The 22,568-nt window shown below is 48.2% G+C and overlaps 1 protein-coding gene and 1 long non-coding RNA gene across 2 annotated transcripts in view; both read right to left on the bottom strand.

Moving 5' to 3' along the window:
• LOC141582154 (uncharacterized) overlaps positions 1-22,568 on the bottom strand; it is a 157,745-nt gene that overhangs the window by 11,700 nt on the left and 123,477 nt on the right. The gene's annotated exons all lie outside the window — the stretch shown is intronic.
• Positions 11,925-13,067, bottom strand: LOC141582297 (phospholipid phosphatase 2-like). Its single transcript, XM_074390171.1, has 2 exons — positions 12,762-13,067; positions 11,925-12,206 (listed from the first exon to the last, which is right to left on the bottom strand). Exons 1-2 carry the CDS (start codon positions 13,065-13,067, stop codon positions 11,925-11,927), a joined length of 588 nt encoding a protein of 195 aa, XP_074246272.1.

Here is a 22,568-nt window from a genome sequence, read left to right as displayed (position 1 = left end):
GACCCTAAGCAATGAAGGGCTGCAAACAGGAAGGAATTTACTCACTGTAGACGTGGCCTAGAGTTGTAGCGAGGCTATGCCCGCTAGGCCTGTGCCATGGAGCATGCAGCTCCACACTCACGGTTCCCCACAGATGTATACTGAGAAGACTGCAACCCCGCAGACCGGCAGGATGCCGCGTGATGCACGCCAGGGCCTGGATGCCACACCACGTAAGCCGGCGCTGGGACAATGCACCACATGCCCCTAACCCCAACCCCTAATCCCTAACCCCTAACCCTAACCCTGAGCCTAACCACGTTAAGTACAGGTTGCAATGAGCACAGACTGTGCTAATGCTCTCCACCTTTGGCAACAGAGCTACACTCTGTCTCAAAAAGGAAAAATACAAAAAATTAGCTAGGCATGGTAGTAGGAGACTGTACTCTCAACTACTTTAGGGGGCTGAGGCAGGGGACTTGTTTGAACCCAGGTAATGAAGGTTACAGTGAACTGAGATCACCCCACTACACTCGAACCTGGACAACAGTGCAAGACTTCATCTGCAAAGGAAAATAGAGACACGGTTAAACACACACTGCATTAATAAGACATGCAAACAGACATCAGGCACATAACAAGATGATCAGTATCATTACCATTACGACCATCTACACCGAAACCACAATGGCATATACCTTTGACACACACTAGAAAGGCTATAATCTAAAGAAATGTAAAATAACAAGTGTTAGCAAGGTCTGAGAGAAATGACCATCCTTAAATACCGTATGGGGAATATAAAATAGTGCAGCCTTTTTTGTTTAAACATGTATGTTACTGCGATTTAGGTTTTGGGGTACATTTGAAGAATATTCAAGATTGTCGCATAGGTACATACTTGGCAATGTGGTTTGCTGCCTTTCTCCCTATCGCCTATATCGGGCATTTGTCCCCATGATATCCCTCCCCAACTCCCACTACATGCCCTCCACAGACCCCAGTGTGTGATGCTCACCTCCCTTTGTCCATGTGTTCTCACTGTTTAACACCCGCCTATGAGTGAGAACATGCAGTGTTTGATTTTCTGTTCTTCTGTCAGTTTGCCGAGATTGATGCTTTCCAGGTTCATCCGTGTCCGTACAAAGGACACGAACTCATCGTTTTCTATGTATATGTGCCACATTTTCCCTGTCCAGTCTATCATCGTTGGGCATTTGGGTTGGTTCCAAGTCTTTGCTATTGTAAACCGTGCTGCAATGAACATTCGTGTGCACGTGTCCTTATAATAGAACCATTTATAATCCTTTGGATATATACTCAGTAATGGGATTGCTAGGTCAAATGGAATTTCTATTTCTAGGTCCTTGAGGAATCGCCACACTGTCTTCCACAATGGTTGAACTAATTTGCACTCCCACCAACAGTGTAAAAGTGTTCCTATTTCTCCACATCCTCTCCAGCATCTGTCATCTCTAGATTTTTTTAACGATGGCCATTCTAACTGGCGTGAGATGGTATCTCAATGTAGTGTTGATTTGCATTTCTCTACTGCAGCCTATTTTTAACACAGTTTGCTGTTTCCTCAAAAAGTTAAAAATACGCCGGGCATGATAGCTAATGCCTATAATCACAGCACACTGGGAGACAGAGACAGGTGGATCACATGAGTCCGGGAGTTAAAAGCTAGCCAGGATGACACAGCAAAACCCAACCTCTACTAGAAATACAAAAATTAGCCAGGCATGGTGGCACACACCTGTAGTCCCAGCTACATGGGAGGCTGAGACAGGAGGATTGTGTGAGCCCAGAATGTGGAGGCTGCAGTAAGCTGAGATTGCATCACTGCACTGCAGCCTAGGAGACAGCACAAGACCTCATCTCAAAATGGAAAGGCCAAACATGGTGACTCACACCTGTAATCCCAGCACTTTGAGGGGTGGAGGCAGAAGGATCTCTTGAAGTCAGAAGTTAAAAACCACCTTGGCCAGCATGGCAAAACCCAGTCTCTACTAAAAATATGAAAATTATCCGTGTGTGGTGGTATGCACCTGTAATCCCAGCTACTTCAGAGGCTGAGGCAGGAGAATTGCTTGAACCCAAGAGACTGAGGTTCCAGTGAGCTGATATCAGGCCACTGCACTCCAGCCTGGCCAATAGAGGCAAGATCGCACCAAAAAAAAAAAAAAAAGAAAGAAAGAAAGAAAAGAAAAGAAAAGAAAACCATAATGCCTGGGACTGGAGGAGTGTAGTGGCTCACGCCTATAATCCAGCACTTTGGCAGACTGAGACGAGCACGTACCTCCGGTTGGGAGTTTGAGACCAGCCTTACCAACATAGAGAAACCTCGTCTCTACTGAAAATACAAAAATTAACTGGGCGTGGTGGTGCTCACCTGAGGAATCACTTGAACTTGGGAGGTGGAAGTTGCAGTAAGCCGATTGTGCTACTACACTCCAGGCCTGGGTGTCAGAGCGAGACTCCGTCTCCAAAAGAAAAAAAAAATACAAAAACTTAGCTGGGCGTGTTAACAGGAGCCTGTAATCTCAGCTACTCGAAAGGTGAGACACAAGAGTCATGTGAACCCAAGAGTGGGAGGTTGCAGTGAGCTGAGATCGCACCACTGCACTTTAGCCTGGGTAAAAGTGCAAGACTCCATCTCAAATTAAAAAAAGAAAGTGAAAAGACAGCACACAGTGCATTATATATCTAACAAGTCTGTTAACCACAGTGTATAATTTGTCTGACTCAACAACAAAAGCAACCAAATTACAAAATCTAAAAACAGCTGAACACACACTTCAACAATACGACATGCAAATGGAAAACAAGCACATAACAGGATGATCAATATAACTCTCATTATGGCAATCTACATGGAAATCACAATGATAAACTCCTTTAACACACACTCAAAAGGCTATAATCCAAATAAATAGAAAATAACAAGTGTTAGCAAGGTCAGAGAGAAATCACCATCCTTAAATACCATATGTGAATATAAAATGGTGCAGCCTATTTTTAACATAGTTTCGTATTTACTCACAAGTGAAAAATAGTCTGGGCACAATAGCTGATGTCTGCAACCACAGCACATTGGGAGGCCGAGACAGGTAAATCACGTTGATTCCAGCAGTTCAAGGTCACCCAGGACGACTTAGCAAAACCCCATCTCAACTAAAAATACAAAAATTAGCCAGGCATGGTGGCACACACCTGTAGTCACAGCTACTTGGGAGGCTGACACAGGAGAATTGCTTGAACCCAGAATGTGGAGGTTGCAGCAAGCCGAGATCACACCACTGCACTCCAGCCTGCGAGACGGCACAAGACCCTGTCTCAAAAAAGAAAGGCCGGGCATGGCAGCTCATGCCTGTAATCCCAGCATTTTGGGAGGCCGAAGCAGAAAGATCGCTTGAGGTCAGGAGTTCGAGACCAGCTTGCCCAACATGGTGAAACCCCATCTCTACTAAAAACATGAAAATTAGTCAGGCATGGCAACAGGTACCTGTAATCTCAGCTACTTGGGAGGCTGAGGCACAAGAATTGCTTGAACCCAGGAGGCAGAGGTTCCAGTGAGCAGTTGTCAGGCCACTGCACTCCAGCCCGGCCGACAGAGCAAGACCTATCTCAAAATAAAAAAGAAAGAAAACCAAAATACCTAGGAGTGGCAGGTGCAGTGGCTCACGCCTGTAATCCCAGCACTATGGGGAGCTGAGGCAAGCAAATCAACTGAGGTTGAGAGTTTGAGACCAGCCTGACCATTGTGGAGAAACACTATCTCTATAAAAAATACAAAAATTTGCTGGGCGTGGTGGCACAGGCCTGTAATCCCAGCTAGTCAGAAGGCTCAGGGAGAAGAATCGCATGAACCCGGGAGGTGGAAGTTGCAGTGAGCTGATATTGCACTAATGCACTCCTGCCTGGGTGACACAGCAACAGCAATACAACATCTCAAAAATCAATAAATAAATACAGAAAATTGGCTGGGTATGGTACTGGGAGTATGTAATGTCAGCTACTTGGCAGGCTGAGGCAGGACAATCATCTGAAACCAGAAGGTAGAGGTTGCCGTAAGCCAAGATCACACTACTGCACTCAAGCCAGGGAAACAGAGCTAGAGTCTGTCCATCTCATGAAAACAAAAAAAAAAAAAGATAGGGGGAACACAACCCACAGAAAGGAAGAAAATATTTGTGCATTACATGTCTAACAGTCTGTTAGCCACGATGTGTAATTTGTATAAATCAACAACAAAAACAACCAAATTGCTAAATGGAGAAACAGCTGAACCCACACTCCGCCAATAAAACACTGAAATGTAAAACAGGCACATAAGAGATGGATAATATCATTATCGTTACGGCCATCTTAACTGTATGACATACTCAATGTCATACACAATGACATACACACGCTTTGCCAAAAATACATGTAAATGGAAAACAAGCACATAAAAAGATGATCACTATCATGATTATGGCCATCTAAACTGAAACTATGACATACTCCCTCACACACACTAGAAAGGATATAATCCAACAAATGTTAATTAACAAGCATTGGCAAGGTGAGAGAGAAACCACAATCTTTAAATACTGTACAGGGAACAAAAACGGTGCATCCTGTGTTTAACATAGTTCGGTAATTCCTCAAAAAGAAAAAAAACTAGCTGGGCACATCAGTTGATGCCTGTAATCCCAGCACAAGGGGAAGCTGAGGCAGGTGCATCGCGTGACTCCAGGAGTTCAAGACCAGCAAGGATGACAAAGCAAAACCACCTCTCTACTGGAAATACAAAAATTAGCCAGTTCATGGTGGCACATAACTTCAGTCCCAGCTATTTGGGAGGCCAAAATGAGAGGACTGCTTGAGCCCACAATGTGGAGGTCACAGTAAGCCAGGATCACAGCCCTGCACTCCAGCTTGGGTGCCAGCATAAGATCCTGTCTCAAAAAAGAAAGCATGGCCATGGTGGTTTATGCCTGTAATCCCAGCACAAGGGGAAGCTGATGCAGGTGCATCATGTGACTCCAGGAGTTCAAGACCAGCAAGGACGACATAGCAAAACCACCTCTCTACTGAAAATACCAAAATTAGCCAGTTCATGGTGACACACACCTGTAATCCCAGCACTTTGGTAGGCTGAGACGGACAAATCATTTAACATTTGGAGTTCAAGACCAGCTTGGCCAATATGGCAAAACCCCATCTCTACTAAAAATATGAAAATTACCAGGGCTTGCTAGCATGCACTTAAAATCCAGCTACTTGGGAGGCTGAGGCAGGAGAACTGCTTGAACCCAGGAAGTGGAGGCTGCAGTAAGCCGTTATCGAGCCACTGCACTCTAGCCTGGCTGACACAGCAAGAGCCCGTCTGAAAAAGGAAAAAGGAAAGAAAACGAAAATGCCTGAGAGTGGCAGGGTGCAGTGGCTCCTGCCTGTTATCCCAGCAATTTGGGAGGCTGAGGCGAGCAGAGCACGTCAGCAGTTCGAGACCAACCTGACCAACATGAAGAACACCTGTCTCTACGGAAAATACAAAAATTAGCCGGGCATAGTGGCATGTGCCTGTAATCCCAGCTCCTCAGCTGGCTGAAGTAGGATGATCACTTTAACCCGAGAGGTGAAGTTTGCACTGAGCCATGGTCGTGCTACTGTACTCCAGCCTGGGCGACAGAGAAAGACTCTGTCTCAAAAACATTCAAATAATTTCACACTAGAATAGTTATACTAAAAAAAAAAAAAAGAGTTGACAAAGATGTGAAGAAACTTGAACCCTTAAACACTGCTTCTGACAGTATTAAACGGTCCAGCCTATGTGTAAAATCATTTAGTGTTTCTTCAAACACTTACAAATAGATTTGCCATCTGACTCAATGATTCTGTTCCACGGCATATACCGCAAAGAACTGAAGACAGGTGTTCAAACAAAAACCTGTATGCTCTTTAAATGTGTCAAGGTGACAAATATGCAGGAAAGTCTGGGGAACAGTGCCAGGAAAAGAAAACTGGATCAGAACAATGAAAAAATACATCATACTCCCAGCTGGTGCAGAAGGTAAAAGTGAAATGAGTTTGTAGACTGAATTATCATGTAGGAACCGTGAGGATTTCCTGATCTAGGGGTTATGTGGTGGTTACCTGGGAGAGTGTACTTTGGGTAAAATACACTGAAGTATTTTCTGGGACATTGTAAATCTGGTACAGCAACAACAGCTGCAAAATCTAAGAGAAGAAACAGGTTATACTTTGTACTGCTATTGGAAGATTCTTACAAGTATGACATTACTGGAAAGTAAACTACTTTTTAGAACAACCATATCAATACCATGCCAGGAAAGCAAAGACCTCATCAAAGTCCATTATAGAGGCTATAGTTCAACCAAAGCTGTGAAATCCTTATAAAAATCTCCATGTCAACAGAGTCCACTTAGTAGACACTATTGTATTTACTAGTATTAGCTACTGCGTGGATATATTAGTGTTATGGCATGATGTGGATATTAGTGTTAGGACATGGTGTGAATATTATATTGGTGTTAGGGCATGGTGTGATGACTGTATTACAGACCACTATGAGAATACTTATTAGCAGCCGCTGTGTCTTGGACACTGGAAAGATCAGAATGTAGTCAAAACAGTGGATGTGAGGGTTTCCTTTTTCTAACTGAAATCCTTCCTCTGCTGAGTACTCTCTAAAGTACCCTCTCTCCTCTGCACTCAGGGCTTTGGATGGGAAGTTTGTTACTCACCAATGAACAACACCAAGTTGACACGACCTTCATGCTGCCCTGAGGAAGATAAAGCTCCTTGCGGCTTCTGGCATCTCAGACAGAAGTTGGTCAGGGGTGGGTTCGTGCACCCTCTGGTGACGCCAGAGCTCAGCACAGACACTCTTGCTCAGTTCCTAGGTGGACGTGCAACCCCGCCTGGCTGTCCTAAAATACCTATAAAATTCAATATTGACTTTACTCGATGTAGTAATTGTAGAAATTCAAACCAAAATGAAGCCACTGTAATCATTTCTTCCCAAAGACGGCGATGGAAGACTTTGGAAGCCATGTAGAATCAAATGAATATATACACAAATTAAGAAAAACAAAAACCTACTCAAAATAGTCCAGAGACTGTAATTTTAAATGCAAAACTATAAAAAATCTAAAAGAAAATCTATATGACGTTGAGTTTGGTATTGACTTGTAACACAAAACATTAAATGCCAATTCATGAAAATATTGATAACACAGACTTTATAAAACTAAGTATTCTACTGTGCAAAACTGTATTCAGAGAACAAAAAGACAAGAGAGATGTGAGCAGATATTTACAAAACACATACGTGATTTTAAAACTGGGTAAATACCTGAACAGATACCTAACCAAAGCAAATATACGGATAGTAGGCTGGACATGGTGGCTCATGCCTGTCATCCCACAACTTTCGAAGGTTTAGACGGGTAAATAATCTGAGATGAGCCTGGCCAACATGGTGAAACCCCATCTCCACTAAAAATACTACACAGGAAATCTGCATTTTCCTCCCAATTTCAGTGTGATTCTAAAACTAATTTAAAATAAAATCTTTATTTAAAAATTGTAATTTTTAAAAATATCTCATTTGTACTAATAATAAGTAGAAATTGACACTAACTACTGCTACTTTTCAAAACAAGGGCATTCATGATGCTGCAAAGTAATTTATGCAAACATATATAATTTCAATGAAATGCCTATTTTACAAGATTTACGTTAAAATAACACATCCATGTAAACATATTTATCATATCCTTTCTCTTGTGGTGTGGTTCACTCTATAGGAAATCTGGTCACCTTAGAACCAAGGAGAGAATTCAGATTTTGGAGACTATTTCAATTTACAGCGGGACATTTTCAAAGGTATAACTTTTTTTAAAAAAATTAAAATAGCAATTGATTGTGACTGAATCACTTCTTATAATGAATGCTTGTCTTTGTTTTGTTTCCCAGCATTCCTTTTAGCTATAATACAACAAAAGCAAATATTTGCCACTGGAAAAAATATTCAAAGAAAGACTGTAAAGGGAATTTGTGACCACAATTATTCAATGTTTCATGACGATGCTTTCTAACACTGAAAAGTTTAAAGGGATAGTCAAAGTTATTCCCCCAAAGATGCTTTGAAGAAATTGATGGAACTAGAGAAACAAAAGTGGCAGGACAATCAATGCGACATTAGATTTCACCGTGTCTCCTGAGAAAAAGTAATTTACCTTTAGAGGATCGCTAAGAATTACTGGAAGCCCAGACTCTGGAATGCGTCTAAATTTAGTTGTCAATATCACTAGCAATGAATGTGATAAAAAGGGATCTGTGTTTTATTTCTGTAATACAATACCAACGCAGTATTTAACGCTCCAAGGAAAATAAGTTATACCTGAAATACAGCTGACAATATCAGAATCAAAATAAGCTTCCTGACCAGGCACGATGGCTCCTGCCTATAATCCCAACACTGTGAGGGGCCAAAGCAGGTGGATGACCTGAGGTCAGGAGCTCGAGACTGCCTGACAAACACGGAGAAACCCCATCTCTACTAAAAATGCAAAAATTACCCAAGCGTGGTGGTGCATGCCTGTTATCCCAGCTACTGGGGAGGATACGGCAAGACAATCGCTTAAACCAGGGAGGAGGTGGGTGTGCTGCCCCAAGATCACACCATTCCTCTGCCCTACTGTATGTGTAAAAATGCAAATTCACTGAACCAGACTAAATTGTATTCAGTGGAAGGCTGATCAAAAAATTCAAAAGAATGCAACTTTTGTTTTATCTACTTCTGACCTAGAACCACCCCCCACCCCGCCTTCCTACTTCCAGTTGTTCCACCTCACTGAACCAATGACTTTACATCTTGCACATATTGATTGGTGTCTCCTGTCTCTCTAAAATATATAAAAGCAAGCTCTACCCTGACCACCTTGGACCCATGTTGTCAGGACCTCCTGAGGCTGTGTCATGGGTATGTCCATAACCTTGGCGAAATAAGCTTTCTACTTGACTGAGACCTGACTCAGATATTTAGGGATCACAATCCACAAGCACCATGGTGTGACATTTGACTACGGCATTCAGTACAGAGATGAGCTATACAGGTATGGTATGTAGCCTGAAAGCAAGAAGCTATACCATATCACTTACACCATCCAGGTTTTAGAAGGACACTCGATGGTGTTTGCACAAAGATGAAATCACTAAGGACGCATTTCTCAGAAAGTATCCACATCGTTAGGAGATGCATCACTGTGTTTTAAATGGTTAAAGCCTAGGAGGAAAAGAAAAGCAACTGAACTCCTGTTATGGTTTAATAACAAAGCTTAATAGAGTTAACACATTTCATCTAATCTAAGATGCTAATGATTAACAAACATTATTTTATGCACCATCAGAAGTAGGTTGCCAATAAAACCGACTTTCTCAATAACAACAACAACAAAAAACTTACTTTTGTTAATGTCAGTAAAGTAAAATGAAAATGAATTATGGTTCTGATACATTAAAGCAAAGAAGGAAGAAGCCGTTAGCCTGAGGTCTTGCCTAAGCAAATGGAAACCAAACTTGGAGTCATTTAAACTGACCTTAAAACATTAACCAACCAACCAGTCAATAACAAAAAGCCCAGCTGCCAGCTGGCTGTATGATTAGGGACGCTGAGGGAACCATCCCCACAACCGGCGGTCGCCCAGCTGGAGCCCATGAGAAACCTCACTCAGCTGCCACCGCTAAGAGCTTGAAGCCCCAAGCCCTGTTTTCTGTTCTGGTGCTTCAGGCATGATTCATGCATCATTCCTTCCTTCAAGTTTGCCTAAAATTTTTCTAACCCCTGTATCCTAACCCCTAACTGGTAACCCCGAACGCTAACCCTATCCGCTAGCCCTAATCCTCACCCTAAACCCTAACCATACGTTGGTTTCTACGTTTGCACTGATATGTCCGTGTTCAGTATTGAAACTGCGGTACTGGCAGGGCCACATGACTAGTGCGGATTTTATAGTAACATGTTTGGACTGAGGCCTTGCATTAGCATTAGGTGTTTCCTACCTGAGCACTGGGCTTATTGTATCCATATTTCAGAGGCCATATCTGCCTCAGGAACGCTCCATTTGTCTTCTGAGGCTGCTGGGTGCACCTCACACCGCAGCCGCCTGGCCTTGGGCAGGAGAACCCAGGTGCGCAGGGTTCAGAGGGGCTTTTCGTGTCCAGTTTCCCACACAGAGCCCTTCGTACTAGTCTCTGACCCTCAGCAGTCAGGAATGCAAACAGGAAGGATTTTACTCACCCTGGACACGGCCCAGAGTTGTCCCAAACCGAGGCTGTGCCCGCTAAGTCTGTGCCGTGGAGAACGCAGCTCCGCAGATTGCCCTGACGCGATGCACGCCGGCGCCCTGATGCCCACTGAAAAGGCACGCTCGGGCGCCCCCTGCTGGTGGCCAGGCGGTGGGGGCCCTCTTGCTCATGGTCCTGTGTCTGCACCCCCCTGATGGCAGCTGGGGCCACCGCGAGCCCCTCTTGCAGTAAGAACCCCGCCCCAAGGTGTGTGCTGAGGAGGACGCAGTTCCACCCTCACAATGCCCCCCAGTTCTGTAAGGAGGAGAACGCAACTCTGCAGACCGCTGTGACTCAATGCACGCTGGTGGTGTGACAGGATGCACACCGGTGGAAGAGCCTCAAGAATCTGAAAGGTGGGTGTGGGGGCCCCTACTGGGGGCCTTCACTGCAGGGCCCTCTTGCTCACGATGCTGTGCCCACGCCCCCTTCTGGCTAGGTCCACTGCAGGGCCCTCTTACAGTGTGGTGACCGGCATCACCTGCTGGCAGCTGGAGCACTGCAGGGCCCTCTTGCTCAGTGTAGTGGCAATATGTCCGCTGCTGGCAAACAGGGCAGTGCTACATCCTCTTGCTCACAGTGTGGTGCCTGTGCTGCTGGGCACTCTTACTCTCGGTGGAGTGGGGTCACGCCCCCTGCTGGCCGCTGGGGCACTGCAAGACCCTCTTGCCCATAGCGTCCTGGCAACACTCCCATGATGGCAACTAGAGCACTGCAGGGTTCTCTTGCTCATGGTGTGGTATTCGCTGGGATTACAAGCGTGTGCCACCATGCCTGGCTAATTTTGTATTTTTAGTAGAGACAGGATTTCTCCATGTTGGCCAGGCTGGTCTCGAACTCCCAACCTCAGATAATCTGCCCGCCTCAGCCTCCCAAAGTGCGGGGATTATAGGCATGAGCCACCTAGCTCGGCCTAATTTTTTGATTTGTCATAGAGACGGGGTTTTGCCATGTTCCCTATGTTGTGGGGTTTCCTTCTGATGAGATGAAAAGATTCTGGAATTAGGTAGAGGAGATGGCTGTACAGCATTGTGAATGTACTAAAAATGAACTGTACACGTTAAAATGGAAGAAATAGTGACTTATACAAATTTTATTTTGATTGATTGATTGATTGATTGATTGATTGATTTTGGTCTGACATTACCCTAGGCTTGTCAGTCAATATTTTGATTTTTTTTAAAAAGGACAACGATGAGTTGAAACGTTTAAGGACCTATCAGTAGAAATGGTAAGAAGACAGTGCAAGGCGGGGCATGGTGGCTCACGCCTGTAATCCTAGCACTTTGGGAGGCCAAGGTGGGTGGATCACCTGCGGTCAGGAATTCAAGACCAGCCTGGCCACCATGGTGAAAACCCATCTTTAAAAAAAAAAAAAAAGACGACGACGACAGCGCAGAAGAGGGCAGGGCTGAGACTCAACAGAGACAGCACGTTCCCCGCAGCCTCCTGCTGTCTGCGGGGCACCTGGAGCCCTGAGGCCCCACTCCTGCCTGACCCCCCGCCTGCTGGCTCCTAATCATCTGGCTTCTGCGGCTTCTTCAGCTCCCACTGCCCCCAGAGTGAAGGCTGCTCGTCCACACTCACCTGGCCTCCGTGACGCCAGCCGCATTTCTCCTGCACACGCTCTGCAGCTGCACGTAGATGGAGCAGTTGACCCAGCTCCACTCGGGGTCACAGATGGCCAGGAAGTTGGGGTGCAGGTGGCCGATCGTGTACTTGGCCAGGTCCGTCAGAGACTGGCTCACAGCCGCCCCGAAGAGGAAGGTCCCCAGCACCTTGTACACGGCAGCCACGTAATTATTGAAGTCAGAGCAGGAATAGAGCCGGTCTGTGGGCACCAGGTAGGCTTCTCCTGCTGAGACCTGCGTGTGGGGCAGCTGCGGTGACCAGAGGGGGTCCTGGTGAGCCCATGGGCCCTTAATGGGCCTCAGTCCTCCCCATGGGCCTCCCCAAGGCTGCTACAGAGCTGGGGACTCTAAAGGTGTCCTAGCTGGGCTCGGTGGCTCACGCCTGCCAGCCCAGCACTGTGGGAGGCTGAGGCGGGAGGATCACCTGAGGTCGGGCGTTCAAGACCAGCCTGACCAACATGGTGAAACCTGTCTCTACTAAAAATACAAAAATTAGCACGCCTGTAGTCCCAGCTACTGGGGAGACTGAGGCAAGAGAATCACTTGAACCCAGGAGGCGGAGGTTACAGTGAACAGAGATCCTGCCATTGCACTCCAGCCTGGGCAACAAGAGCAAAACTCCATCTCAAAACACAAAAGCGGGTTCCTATTACCCACAATTACCACTCGGGGCAAGGCCGTGTCCCCCAGCCCCTCACAGACCTCCAGTCCACCCCCATCAGGAACCCAGGGTTAGGCTGTACCCCATTCTGCCCCCCTCCCTGTCCCTCTGAACCCCTCCTGCCTTACAAGAATGACGGTGGCTGTGATGGTGACCCCAGCCATGAGCCCAAGGGTGATGGTGTCTGGACGATAGGGGTACCGGATGGAGTCCTCCCAACAGTAAAATCCTCGGCTATATGGGGCGTTCACCAGCGACAGGACAGCGAAGGACAGGGAGGCTGGAGGGGGAGAAGGGCCTGGGAGCTGTGAGGTTCTCAAACCAGCTGGGCCATGGGGCCCCCACACCCGCCTTGGCCTCGAGGCCTGCTCCCACCAACAAGGAAGAGCTTTTCTCACAGCACGTGGGAGGCCCAAGAGACACTCCTTTCCCATCACCCTCAGATGAGCACGAACTCCTCAGGCCCTCTCCCCCTCACACCCTCCCTCTGCTCCTTGAAAAACCGGGCAAGGACGGGCGCAGTGGCTCAAGCCTGTAATCCCAGCACTTTGGGAGGCCGAGGCGGGTGGATCACGAGGTCAAGAGATCGAGACCATCCTGGTCAACATGGTGAAACCCCGTCTCTACTAAAAATTAAAAAAAAAATTAGCTGGGCATGGTGGTGTGTGCCTGCAATCCCAGCTACTCAGCAGGCTGAGGCAGAAGAATTGCCTGAACCCAGGAGGCGGAGGTTACAGTGAGCGGAGACCCTGCCATTGCACTCCAGCCTGGGTATCAAGAGCAAAACTCCGTCTCAAAAAAACAAAAAACAAAAAAAAAAAACAAAAACGGGCAAACACTCACCTCTGGGCCTTTGCACAGTTTGCACAGGGACCTCTCTCTGCCCAGAATATCTTATTTTTACTTTTAAAAGTAGAGACTGCGGTCTGATGCTGACCAGGCCCGTCACAAACTCCCAGGCTAGAGCGACCCCCCAGCCTCAGCCTCCCAAAGTGCTGAGATTACAGGTGTGAGACAACGTGCTGGGCACCAAAGTGACTCTCACTTCCGCTCAGTTTCATCTCCCCTCCCGGCTGTCCCCACCGGCATCCCTCTCACAAAAGGAAAGGTCTGTTTAGCCGTGCGTGGTGGCGTGTGCCTGTAATCCAGCTACTTGGGAGGCTGAGGCAGAAAAATTGCTTGAAACCGGAAAATGGAAGTTGCAGTGAGCCGAGATCGTGCCACTACACTCCAGTCTGGCAACAGGGCGAGACTCTGTCTCAATTTATTAAAAGAAAATAAATAAATAAATAAAAATAAGAGGGAAGGTCTGCTCTTTCTCCCTATTGCCCCATGTGGAATTACGCAGTCACGTGTGGGACACTGGACTTAATCTCCCCGCCTCCACCCGCCAGCACCAGGAGGGGCCTATTGTATTCAGGACAGAGACCCTGGAGGCTGCTCAGAGCCTGGCCAGCGCAGATGTTTAATAAACATCTGTTAAAACAGGCAGGACTTATTTCAACCTAAGAGCTGGCCAGAGAAGTCAGGAAAAGGCAAAAGCAGGGGCACAGCGGAGGTGCCTTCATGCTCGCCCCTGCCCGCCACTAACCCTCGTGCCAGGGCACATGCCAGCCACATGGTGACTCAGGGACGAAAAGCACATTCTTGTCAATTCCACACTTGCGGAAGGTGTCACACAGCACTGGGGCTCCCGGGGCCCTGCTGAGCTGAGGGTGGCCAGGGAAGCCGGAGTCAGCTACAGAGGGCAGGGCCCGGGGCAGCTCCCTGTTCCACACGGCAGGTGCACAACAAAAGCGCAGGGTGTCTACCCCAGAGAATAACGAAGGCAGGGCATCTTTGGCCCAGCAGGGTAAGGACAAAAAAGCGTGGCTTTTCTGAATTCTGAGAGTCTGAGGAGGGACAGGGAGCCTCACACTCCTCCCTGCATGCCAGCTGCAAGGGTCCTAGGACACGGCACGCCTTCGATGCTGGCTGAGTCTGGGGAAATAAAGCAGTGAAGACAGCAGAGGTCTGCCTCACAGGGCAGAAAAGGCGGAGGGAATGCAGAACAGAAGGGGCAGTGCAGGGGCCCAGAGCCGGGACGGTGCCTGGAGAGGCGAGCGCTGGGGCAGAGCGGGATGCCTTGTAAGAGCCCAGCTTCTGCTGAGGCGCAGGGGCGGCTGGCGCCGCTGTGAGTGAGGGCAGAGACCAGGGAGGAGGCTCCTGCAATTGCCCCGCGGTGGAAGGTCAGGGTCACAGGACTGCAGCCTCTCCCCGTGGCTCTCAGCAGGCGGAGGCTCACACCGGTTGGCCTCCGTTTCCGTCCTTCCTGCCCCAGTAACTCCAGCTAGAGACTCAGACATCCCCATGACAACCGGCCCCAGGCTTCCCTCTGCCTGGAAAGCTCACCCTGGGGTCCCCGGAAGAGGCACCTTCTCTTCCTTTGACCCCCGGGAGCCTTCCCGCCCTCACACTGCCCCCACAGCCCCGTCTGGAACCTGTGGACTGCACTGTGACGGGCCGCAGCTTCCGGAATGGAGGTGCCCTTGGCCTGGCCGCCACCCCTGGCACGCAGCAGCCACACCCAACCCCACCCCGGCGGCACCTCCCGGCTGTGCGGCCTCCAGCAGGCGACTCCGCGCGGCTGCCCCTCCCTCACAGGCCTTTTACGGAACCATTTAGGTTATCTGCATGCTGCTGAGGGCCTGGCTGCCAGAAAGTGCCACACACATGTTTAAGTAACTGACAGCACAGCTGCTCAGGACATGGCGCCCAGGGCTGGCAGACACCCCACGGGACATGGCACCCAGGGCTGGCAGACACCCCACAGGACATGGCGCCCAGGGCTGGCAGACACCCCACAGGACATGGCGCCCAGGGCTGGCAGACACCCCACGGGGACCTCGTGCTGTCCCCTAGCTCCCCCTAACGAGGGTCTACTTCGGAGTTCAGAGGGCTTGGCCAGAGAACCAGGAAACGCACTGAGGAGGAGCGCCCCCCCCGCCCCCCCGTGGTGACAGAACCGTGGGGCCATTGTCCTTCAGCCACAGAGCAAACACTTGGCTTTTGTTTCCAGGACCCTGGTGGGAGGCCTCCGCGGCGCGCTGCTTCCCCGACCTGACCCAATAACCCGCGGGACAGGTTTCGGTCTCCCGAGGTCCCAAAGCCTGGGACTCAGCTTTTCTCTCCAAGTGTCTCCCCCACCAGAGGCGCAGGGGTTCAAATCCCACCGACGCGCAGAGCCTATGCCTATCTAATTATTATTTTTTTTTGAGACAGAGTTTCCTTCTCGTTGTCCATGCTGGAGTGCAATCTCAGCTCACTGCAACCTCTGCTTCCCAGGTTGAAGCAATTCTTCTGCCTCAGCCTCCCAAGTAGCTGCAATTACAGGCACATGCCACCATGCTTGCCTAATTTTGTCTTTTTAGTAGAGGTGGGGTTTCTGCATGTTGGTCAGGCTGGTCTTGAAGTCCTGACCTCAGGTGATCCATTCAACTCGGCCTCCCAAAGTGCTGAGATTACAGGGATGAGCCACCACACCGGGTTTTGGTTTTTGTTTGCTTTTTGAGATGGAGTCTTGCTCTGTCTCCCAGGCTGGAGTGCAGTGGGATGATCTTGGCTCACTACAACCTCCACCTCCCGGGTTGAAGCAATTCTCCTGCCTCAGCTTCCCGAGTAGCTGAGATTGTAGGCACATGCCACCACGCTGGGCTAATTTTTGTAGTTTTAGTGGAGTCAAGGTTTCACTATGTTGGCCAGGCTGGTCTTGAACGCCTGACCTCAGGTGATCCACCCGCCTCAGCCTCACAAAGTGCTGGGATTACAGGCATGAGCCACCTCACCTGTCCACTATGCCGTCTCATTGTATTTCTAAAAGGGGAGGGAAAAGAAATAATTGCATTTCCATCCTCGCAGTAACTCCATAAAGGAGATATCATTTACCTTTTACAAATGCGAAACAAAAGCTCCAGCTTTTTTTTTCTGAGACGGTGTCTCACTTTGAAGCCCAAGCTTGAGTGCAGTGGCATGACCTTGGCTCACTGCAGTCTTGACCTCCGGGACTCAAGTGATCCTCCCACTTTAGCCTCCCGAGTAGCTGGGACTACAGGGAGACACTGCCACACCTGGAAAATTTGTTGAAATTTCTTGTAGAAATGGGGTCTTGCTATGTTGCCCAGGCTGCTCTCAAACTCCTGGGCTCAAGCAATCCTCCCACATCGACCTCCCAAGGTGCTGGGATTACAGGCATGGTTGTTCCAGCTTTTTTTTCCCCAAGGCCACATTAAGTTGTTAGTGGCTGAGTCAAGAGAGTCCTGGGGTCTGCTGACTCCTACTTCAGTGTTTTTCCAGCTAGACTACAGCCACTGTCATTCCGGGAAGTTGTCTGACAGTGGACTGAGATGGATTATTTGGGTGTGTAGCACAGAGGAACATCTCTTAGGAGACCGAACCCTGAAGTTCTGATGGGGCCAGCATGTATTCTGGGGAAAGGTTCCATAGCTCCCATCCATGACCAGTGAATAGGAATTAGGTACAAGGCGTGGTGGCTCAAGCCTGGAATCCCAGCACTTTGGGAGGCTGAGGTGGGTGGATCACTAGGTCAGTTCAAGACCAGCCTGGCCAATATGGCAAAACCCCATCTGTACTGAAAATACAAAAATTAGCTGGGTGTGGTGGTGGGTGCCTGTAATTCCAGCTACTCAGGAGGCAGAGGCAACAGAATCGCTTGAACCCAGGAGGTGGAGATTGCAGTGAGCCGAGATTGCACCACTGCACTCCAGCCTGGGTGAAAAAAAAACACTCAGTCTATAAAAAGAAAATGCTGGACATTGGCCAGGTGCGGTGCAATGGCACATCTGTAATCTCAGCACTTGGGGAGGCTGTGGCAGGCAGATCACTTGAGGTCAGGAGTTCCAGACCAGCCTGACCTACATGGTGAAAGCCCATCTCTACTAAAAATATGAATATTAGCTGGGTGTGGTGGCAGGTGCCTATAACTCCACCTACTCAGAGTGCTGAGGCAGGAGAATTGCATTAACTTGGGAGGCGGAGTTTACAATGAGCTGAGATCACACCACTGTACTCCAGCCTGGGCGACAGAGACAGTCTTCATCTCAAAAAAGAAAAAAAAGTTGAGTGAGGTGTATGTAGTCTCAGCTACTCAGGAGGCTGAGGTGTGCGGATCACTTGAGCCCAAGAGTTTGAGGCTTTAGGGAGCTATGGTGGAGTCACTGCACTCCAGCCTGGGTAACCAAATGAGACCCCTATTTCTAAAAAACTAATTTAAAAAGTTAACAAAATAAGAGAGACAATATGATAGTATTCATCACCAATAAGAGATCAATCACATCACCCACTGAATCTTGCCAACATCATCAAACTCTAATGGGGTGAGCACAAATCCAGCTGCAAATATGCCACAAATACAAAAGACAGAGAATGGGTTCACCTGCACCAGGGAAATCCAGATTTTGAGAAATGCTGCAGGCCCAACAGTGTGGAGTCTTCCAAAATCCATCGAAAGGAAAAGGGAGAGGCCAGGCAAGGTGGCTCAGGCCTGTAATCCCAGCACATTGGGAGGCCAAGGTGGGCAGATCACAAGGTCAGGAGTTTGAGACCAGCCTGACCAACATGGAGAAACCCCATATCTACCAAAAATACCAAAATTAGCCAGGTGTTGTAGCACATGCCTGTAATTCCAGCTATTCAGGAGGCTGAAGCAAGAGAATCGCTTGAACCTGGGAGTCCGAGGTTGCAGTGGACTGAGATTGTGCCATTGTACTCTGGCCTGGGTGACAGAGCAATACTCTGTCTCAACAACAACAACAACAACAACAACAACAACAGCAAAAAATGGAAAAGGGCCAGGCGCGGTGGCTCAAGCCTGTAATCTCAGCACTTTGGGAGGCCGAGGTGGGTGGATCACAAGGTCAAGAGATCGAGACCATCCTGGTCAACACGGTGAAACCCCATCTCTACTAAAAATACAAAAAATTAGCTCGGCACGGTGGCGCATGCCTGTAATCCCAGATACTCAGGAGGCTGAGGCAGGAGAATTCCCTGAACCCAGGGAGCAGAGGTTGCGGTGAGCCGAGATGGCGCCATTGCACTCCAGCCTAGGTAACAAGGGCAAAACTCCGTTTCACAAAAAAAAAAAGAAAAAAAGAAAAAAGAAAGAAAGAAAAAGAAGAAGGAATACAGGAGAAACTTATAAATTGTGTCTTTTTTTAAATTTTAGTTTTTGGCCGGGCATGGTTGTTCACACCTGTGATTCCAATCTTTGCACTTTGAGAGACTGAGGTGGGCAGATCACCTGAGGTCAGGAGTTTGAGGACAGCCAGGCCAACATGGTGAAACCCCGGCTCTATTAAAAGTACTAAAATTAGCTGGGCACGGTCCCATGTGCCTGTAATCTCAGCTACTTGGGAGGATGAGACAGAAGAATGGCTTGAACCCAGGAGGCGAAGGTTGCAGTGAGGTGAGATCACACCACTGCACTGCAGCCTGGGTAGAGTTTAAAAAAAAGAAGAAAATTAGGTTTTGTAGAGACAGGAGTCTCCCTGTGTTGTCCAGGTTGGTTTCAAACCTCTGAACTTAAATGATCCTATCACATCAGGATTACAGGTGTGAGCACTCACCCAGCCAACAAACTTGGAGAGTGAAAGAGGCTTCAAAGACATAACAATGCTGGGGAACAGTTATGGGCTAGAGATGCATACTAGGACGGCTCTACTCTAAAGAAACACAAAGAGGCCAGGTGTGGTGGCTCACCCTGTAACACCAAACACTTTGGGAGGCCGAGAAGGGAGGATCGCTTGTGCCCAGGAGTTTGGGACCAGCCTGGCAACATAGTAAGACCCTGTCTCTACAGGAAAAAACAAACTTTTTTTAAATTAGCCCAGAATGGTGGTGAACACCTATAGTCCCAGCTACTCAGGAGGCTGAGGGGAAATGATCACTTGAGCCCAAGAGGTCAAGGCTGCAGTGAGCCATGATCAGACCACTGCACTCCAGCCTGGGTGACTGAGCAAGAACCTGCCTCAAAAAAAAAGATGAACAGAAAGAAGCAATTACTGTGAACGTCAGGGTTGGGGAACACTTCTGGAGAGAAGGGAGGGGCTCACTTTGTGCCCATCTCCAGCCCCTTCTCGAAGTACAGAGTCTAGTGGGGAAGACAGCAGCACAAGTGGAGATTCAGGCCACAACACCAGGAAGTTCCCTTCCACCTTCCTGCCTCCTTGCCCTTTCCTTTGGGGAACAGGAGCATGATTGTCGTTCTTTGCCTTTGTAACTAGATCGAGTTTCTGATGGGAGAATTCATATACAGGATGTATAGCATCAACACCAACAGCCAGCTAGAATTGATGGCTTTGTTGATACCCCAGCCAGGCACATCCCTGATTCCTCTGGTAAGTACATCTGGATGTTGCTGCTGACCAGGATTATCAGCCACATGCTCGGTGCCCGCTCCTAGATTCTAGAAATCCCCTGACATTGCCCCCAAAAGGAGAGACACTCATTCACAATTCTGCATTGATATTGTCTCTATGCAGAGCTCCTGCCTCAGCCTCCCAAGTAGCTGGAGTTACAGGCACCTGCAACCATGCCTGGCTAATTTTGTATTTTTAGTGGAGACAGGATTTCACCGTATTGGTCAGACTGGTCTTGAACTCCTGGTCTCAAGTGATCTGCTCACCTGGGCTCCTGAAATGCTGGAATTACAGGCATGAGCCACCAGGCCTGGCTATTTCTGTGTCACCCCGTAGGCCAGCCTCTGCATGTTTGGGCTTGATGAGGCTGCGGCTGTCCAGCTGGCTGCCTGTCATCTTTAGTCTCTGTGTCTCCTCGATCCTTCTCAGCTGCCCATACATTCATTTTCTTTCTTTTTTTTTTTCTTGAGATGAAGTTTTGCTCTGTCACCCAGACTGGAATGCAACGGCATGATCTCGGCTCATTGCAACCTCTGCCTCCCATGTTCGAGCAATTTTCCTGCCTCAGCCGCCCAAGTAGCTGGGACTACAGACACGTGCCACCAAGCTGGGCTAATTTTTGTATTTTTATTAAGATAGGGTTTCATCATGTTGGTCAGGCTGGTCTCAAACTCCTGACCTCGGTGATCTACCCACCTCAACCTCCCAAAGTGCTGGGATTACAGGCATAAGCCACAGTGCCCGGCCTCAGTTTTTAAATTCAGCCTGAGTGGGCTTCTCTCACTAGCAGCTAAGAGCTCTGACTCCTACAGCCTTCTCCCACCCAGCAGGAACTGTTTGGATGTTTCTGGATCTAAAATTCAAGTGTCTAAGCCTACCAGTAGTTGCAAGTGCAGATGGTCACACAACTTTTTGACTTTACAATGGCACAAAAATGATCACATTCAGTAGAAACTATGCTTCCAGTACCGATACAATCTGTCTTTCACTGTTAGCATAGTGTTCAATACACTGCATGAGGGCCAGGTGCAGTGGCTCATGCCCTTAATCCCAGTACTTCAGAAGCCTGAGGTGGGAGGATCGCTCGAACCCAGGAGTTTGAGAGCAGCCTGGGAACATAGTGACACCCTGTCTCTATAAAAAAGATAAAAATTAGCCACGTGCTATTGTGTGCACCTGTAGTCCCATCTACTTGGGAGGCCGAGGCAGGAGGGATCACTTGAGTCCAGGAGATTGAGGCTGCAGTGAGCTATAATCATGCCATTGCACTCCAGCCTGGGTAACAAAGCAGGACCTCATCTCTTAAAAAATAAAAAATTTAGGCCGGGCGTGGTGGCTCAAGCCTGTAATCCCAGCACTTTGGGAGGCCGAGGCGGGTGGATCACGAGGTCAAGAGATGGAGACCATCCTGGTCAACATGGTGAAACCCCGTCTCTACTAAAAATACAAAACAACTAGCTGGGCATGGTGGCGCGTGCCTGTAATCCCAGCTACTTAGGAGGCTGAGGCAGGAGAATTGCCTGAGCCCATGAGGCGGAGGTTGCGGTGAGCCGAGATCGCGCCATTGCACTCCAGCCTGGGTAACAAGAGCGAAACTCCGTCTCAAAAAAATAAAAAAAGAAAAAGAAAATAAAAAAATAAAAAATTTAGGCCAGGCATGGTGGCTTATGCCTATAATCACAGCATTTTGGGAGGCTGAGGTGGATGGATCACGACGAGGTCAGGAGCTCAAGACCAGCATGACCAACACGGTGAAACCCCATCTCTACTCAAAATACAAAAATTAGCTGGGTGTGGTGGCATGCACCTGTAATCCCAACTCTGGAGGCTGAGGCAGGAGAATTGCTTAGAACCTGGGAGGTAGAAGTAGCGGTGAGCCGAGATTGCAACATTGTACTCTAGCCTGGGAGACAGAGAAAGACTCGGTCTCATAATAAATAATTAAATAAAAATTTAAAAGTAGGTAAACTATTGCTTCATGAGGACAGCATTTCTGTTTGGGATGATGAGAAAATTTAGAAACAGATGGTGGTGATGGTTGCACAATATTGTGAATCTACCAAACGCCATTGAATTGTACACTTAAAGGTGGTACATTTATCCAAGTTTATTATCTATTTCTACAAACATTCACAAAGGATGGACTCCCGAAATGTCAAAGACATGATCCAAGGCGGGGAAGGGTGAGTGGGTTTTGTTCTCCTTTTAGTACTGCTCGGTTTGTTCTCAACCTAAAGTCGGCTGGGCTAACATCCAATGCTTGGTAGGGTAGGTGTATTACATGCATTTGCGGGCCAGGTATGGTGGCTCACACATGTAATCCCTGCACTTTGGGAGGCTGAGGTGGGCAGATTGCCTAAGCTCAGGAGCTCAAGACCAGCCTGGGCAACATGGTGAAACCCTGTCTCTACTAAAAATACAAAAATTAGCTAGGTGTGGCAGGGTGCCTGTAGTCCGAGCTACCCGGTAAGCTGAGGCAGGAGAATCGCTTGAACTCGGGAGGCAGAGGTTGCAGGCAGTGAG

Source organism: Saimiri boliviensis, chromosome 19, assembly GCF_048565385.1.
Source record: "Saimiri boliviensis isolate mSaiBol1 chromosome 19, mSaiBol1.pri, whole genome shotgun sequence".
NCBI lineage: Eukaryota > Metazoa > Chordata > Mammalia > Primates > Cebidae > Saimiri > Saimiri boliviensis.
Note: the sequence above shows the minus strand (reverse complement) of the source record. Positions and strands in the feature narration are given on the sequence as shown.

Excerpts from the sequence above, each read along its gene's own strand:
- LOC141582297 (XM_074390171.1), bottom strand. The coding sequence starts at position 13,067 with ATGGGAAAGGAGTGTCTCTTGGGCCTCCCACGTGCTGTGAGAAAAGCT. Across the intron at positions 12,207-12,761 it reads TCACAGCCACCGTCATTCTT|GTCTCAGCAGGAGAAGCCTA; the intron begins GTAAGGCAGGAG and ends CCCCACACGCAG.